The sequence below is a fragment of the Drosophila erecta genome, unplaced genomic scaffold (genome assembly GCF_003286155.1).
Source record: "Drosophila erecta strain 14021-0224.00,06,07 unplaced genomic scaffold, DereRS2 tig00000055-arrow-pilon, whole genome shotgun sequence".
NCBI classification, from domain to species: Eukaryota; Metazoa; Arthropoda; class Insecta; order Diptera; family Drosophilidae; genus Drosophila; species Drosophila erecta.
The window spans coordinates 14049166-14051670 of NW_020825200.1; the positions used below are offsets into that span (position 1 = coordinate 14049166).

The 2505-nt window shown below is 48.1% G+C and overlaps 2 protein-coding genes across 2 annotated transcripts; one reads left to right on the forward strand and one right to left on the reverse strand.

Annotated features, from left to right (window-relative positions):
* Window positions 1-1416, reverse strand: LOC6542682. The gene is made up of 2 exons (XM_001969787.3): window positions 1307-1416; window positions 1-1248 (listed from the first exon to the last, which is right to left on the reverse strand). Exon 2 carries the CDS (start codon window positions 1221-1223, stop codon window positions 138-140), a length of 1086 nt encoding a protein of 361 aa, XP_001969823.1. The 5' UTR covers window positions 1224-1248; window positions 1307-1416; the 3' UTR covers window positions 1-137.
* Window positions 1417-1745: 329 nt separating this feature from the next.
* Window positions 1746-2505, forward strand: LOC6543122. Its single transcript, XM_001969788.3, has one exon. It carries the CDS (start codon window positions 1866-1868, stop codon window positions 2433-2435), a length of 570 nt encoding a protein of 189 aa, XP_001969824.1. The 5' UTR covers window positions 1746-1865; the 3' UTR covers window positions 2436-2505.

A 2505-nucleotide genomic window follows, 5' to 3' on the forward strand; every position in this document is an offset into this window, starting at 1 on the left:
TGACTCGTTAACCAAACAGTGTATTTTGGAAATTGTAAATGTAAAAACCTTTAATTTTCGCTTACATCTCTCTGTTCAATGGATAGCAATTCTCAGTAAATGTGAACTAGGGATTTGTTTGGCCAGGAAATTTGTTTCTAGGAGAGCACAGCATCGCTGAACCAGAAAGTCATGCGATCCCCATCAGAAAGTTTTCGAGGAACTTTCACCGAGTGATTGCGTGCCACGGAATTGTAGCGCCTAAAGTTTTCATTTCCGGCATTTAGCCGATCCGCCATCTCGGCAGCCTGCTGGTTCAAGGACTGTCTGTAGGATAGAGCTGTTTCCGAGCGAATGTAGCTGGGTCCATCCTTGGATTCAGGCAGTACATTTGATTTGTTGGTCTTTGAATGAGCTCGATCCTGGCTCGCCTTCTTGGGGATAATATCAGCGGGGCTTGGTTCTCGCGAAGTGATCTGTGATTCCTGCATCTTAAAATCGGAATGCTTTGGCTTTTCAGATTTCAGAGATTGCTTGGAGTCGGAGTCAGCAGGCTTTATGTTTAAGGAGCGCTGCGTGCCGGTTTCAGATGGTTTATTCGACACCTTGGAATTCATTGTGGCAGTGGACACTTTGTCCGCTTCTGAGGAATTTTCCTTCTTCAAAACTGACTTCGGAAGGGTGGTATTTGAGGAAATACTGCTGGCTATTGCAGATCGTTTTAATGCTATGTTTGAAGACTTGGAGTTCATGTCAGCCTGACTTTGCTTATGTGTGCAGCTAGTTTTGGAGGCCACACTGGACTCTGATATGGACAATTTGGTATTGGCTCTACCCTCACCACTGACCTGTCGGTGCGACCTTATTGGCATTAAGGTGCGCATGGAGTCCTTTGAAACCGCTTCCTTTGATGGGGAGTCCTTGGAGAGTTCCGTCCTGGAGACTTTACCCGCATCAATGCGGTCTTTTTCGTTGAGGGCTGCGGCCTGCTTCTTGGCTACGGCCATCTCTTCATTGATGGCCTTGGAAATGTCCACCTCGCCGATCCTGGACTGCCCCACACTTTGATTGCTGTTCCGGGCAGACAACTCCTTGGATGGCTGCAGGTATTCGGACTTGGGTACGAACACCGGTGGCGGATACGTAACGCAGGTGGGTATTTTAAATTCAGATCGGGCTCCACTATTGGGCGGTCCCACATTGAATGGATTGAAGGGTTCAACGTCGAAGTCATCAGGAAACATGTTGGGCAGACAGGTTGCCAATTGCCTATGGGAGTTACGTGTTTTCGTCTAATTTCACATACCCAGAACTCGCAGAAACTTACCTGATTCGGGTTTAATTTTAAAAGGTATGGGCCAGGAGGTGGTAATTTTCAGTCTTTGTGTCGGTGAGCCAAATGTTTTTTATAATTTTTGATTGGCTTTTCGATTAAGACATCCGGAACGAACTGACACAAAAAGCAGCTTACACTAGTCTTCAAAAACTCCATGATGGCAATCTGTTTTTTCTGCTATTGTAATTGGTATGCTCCATCCAAGTAATCTTGCTTACCCCTTTCTTGTTTGCTTTTTTATATCTCTGGCCATCTCGGCTGCCTTCTTCAAGTTCTATTGTGGGCTTAATTAAAAATGCCTCCTGCTTTCCTTGGAGCTAACACAGCTTATCAGTTCGGAGTGTACGTGATGATAAGGTCTGAGAGTTTCATTCTTGAAAAAAGGCTGGAGGTCTTTGCTCCGAGTTATGCCAAAATAATTGGCAGGCCGAGGGTTTGTTGTCAGATCTATTTAAATCTCTCGCCAGTATTTCGATCAACTTTTCGGAGTGCGGTTACTGAAATTCGAACACGGAAAATCTTGTACGGAAAACAGAGACACACTTTTATAATGACTAGTCTGAAAAAACCGACTGTCCACGAGGGCTCACCGCAAGTGCCCCAGAACAGCATGGTCACCTATGGCAGCGGGCTCGTCTTCGGCGGGAACGTGTATCCGGTATTGGTGGACGGAGTGCCCATGCAGCCGCCGCTGGGCGCTCATCAGGCGGCCATGCAACAGCGCATGCATATGCAGCAGGCGCTGCCACAGGCGCAACATGCCACCCATTGCCCCGAGCCCATTGTTCCATACCCAACATGTCAACGAGCGGGAACTCGGTATCCTGCGCCCTCATACGTGTCCAGGCCGAGCCAGCAGAGCTCCGTGAGTTGTCCTGGCCCAGTCATGGTCCGGCAGCACTCGACGTCCAGCAACCTCGCGATGATGCAACCGCTGCAGGCGCAGATTCTACAGCGCCGGCAAATGCAAACCGCCATGGGGAGTCCTTGTGGCACTAACGGCTACTACAATTTGCCAACGAATGCGGGTGGTGATTCCTGCGGCTGGAACGGCTATGCCATGATGCAGCCAATGGATGCCAACAAGCCGTACTCCTTTGGCTGGAGTCTTACCGATTAACTTAGCTGCTTTATCCTCTGTAACGCTGTTTGGACAATTAATGAAATTATATGTGGATTGATTTATTCGA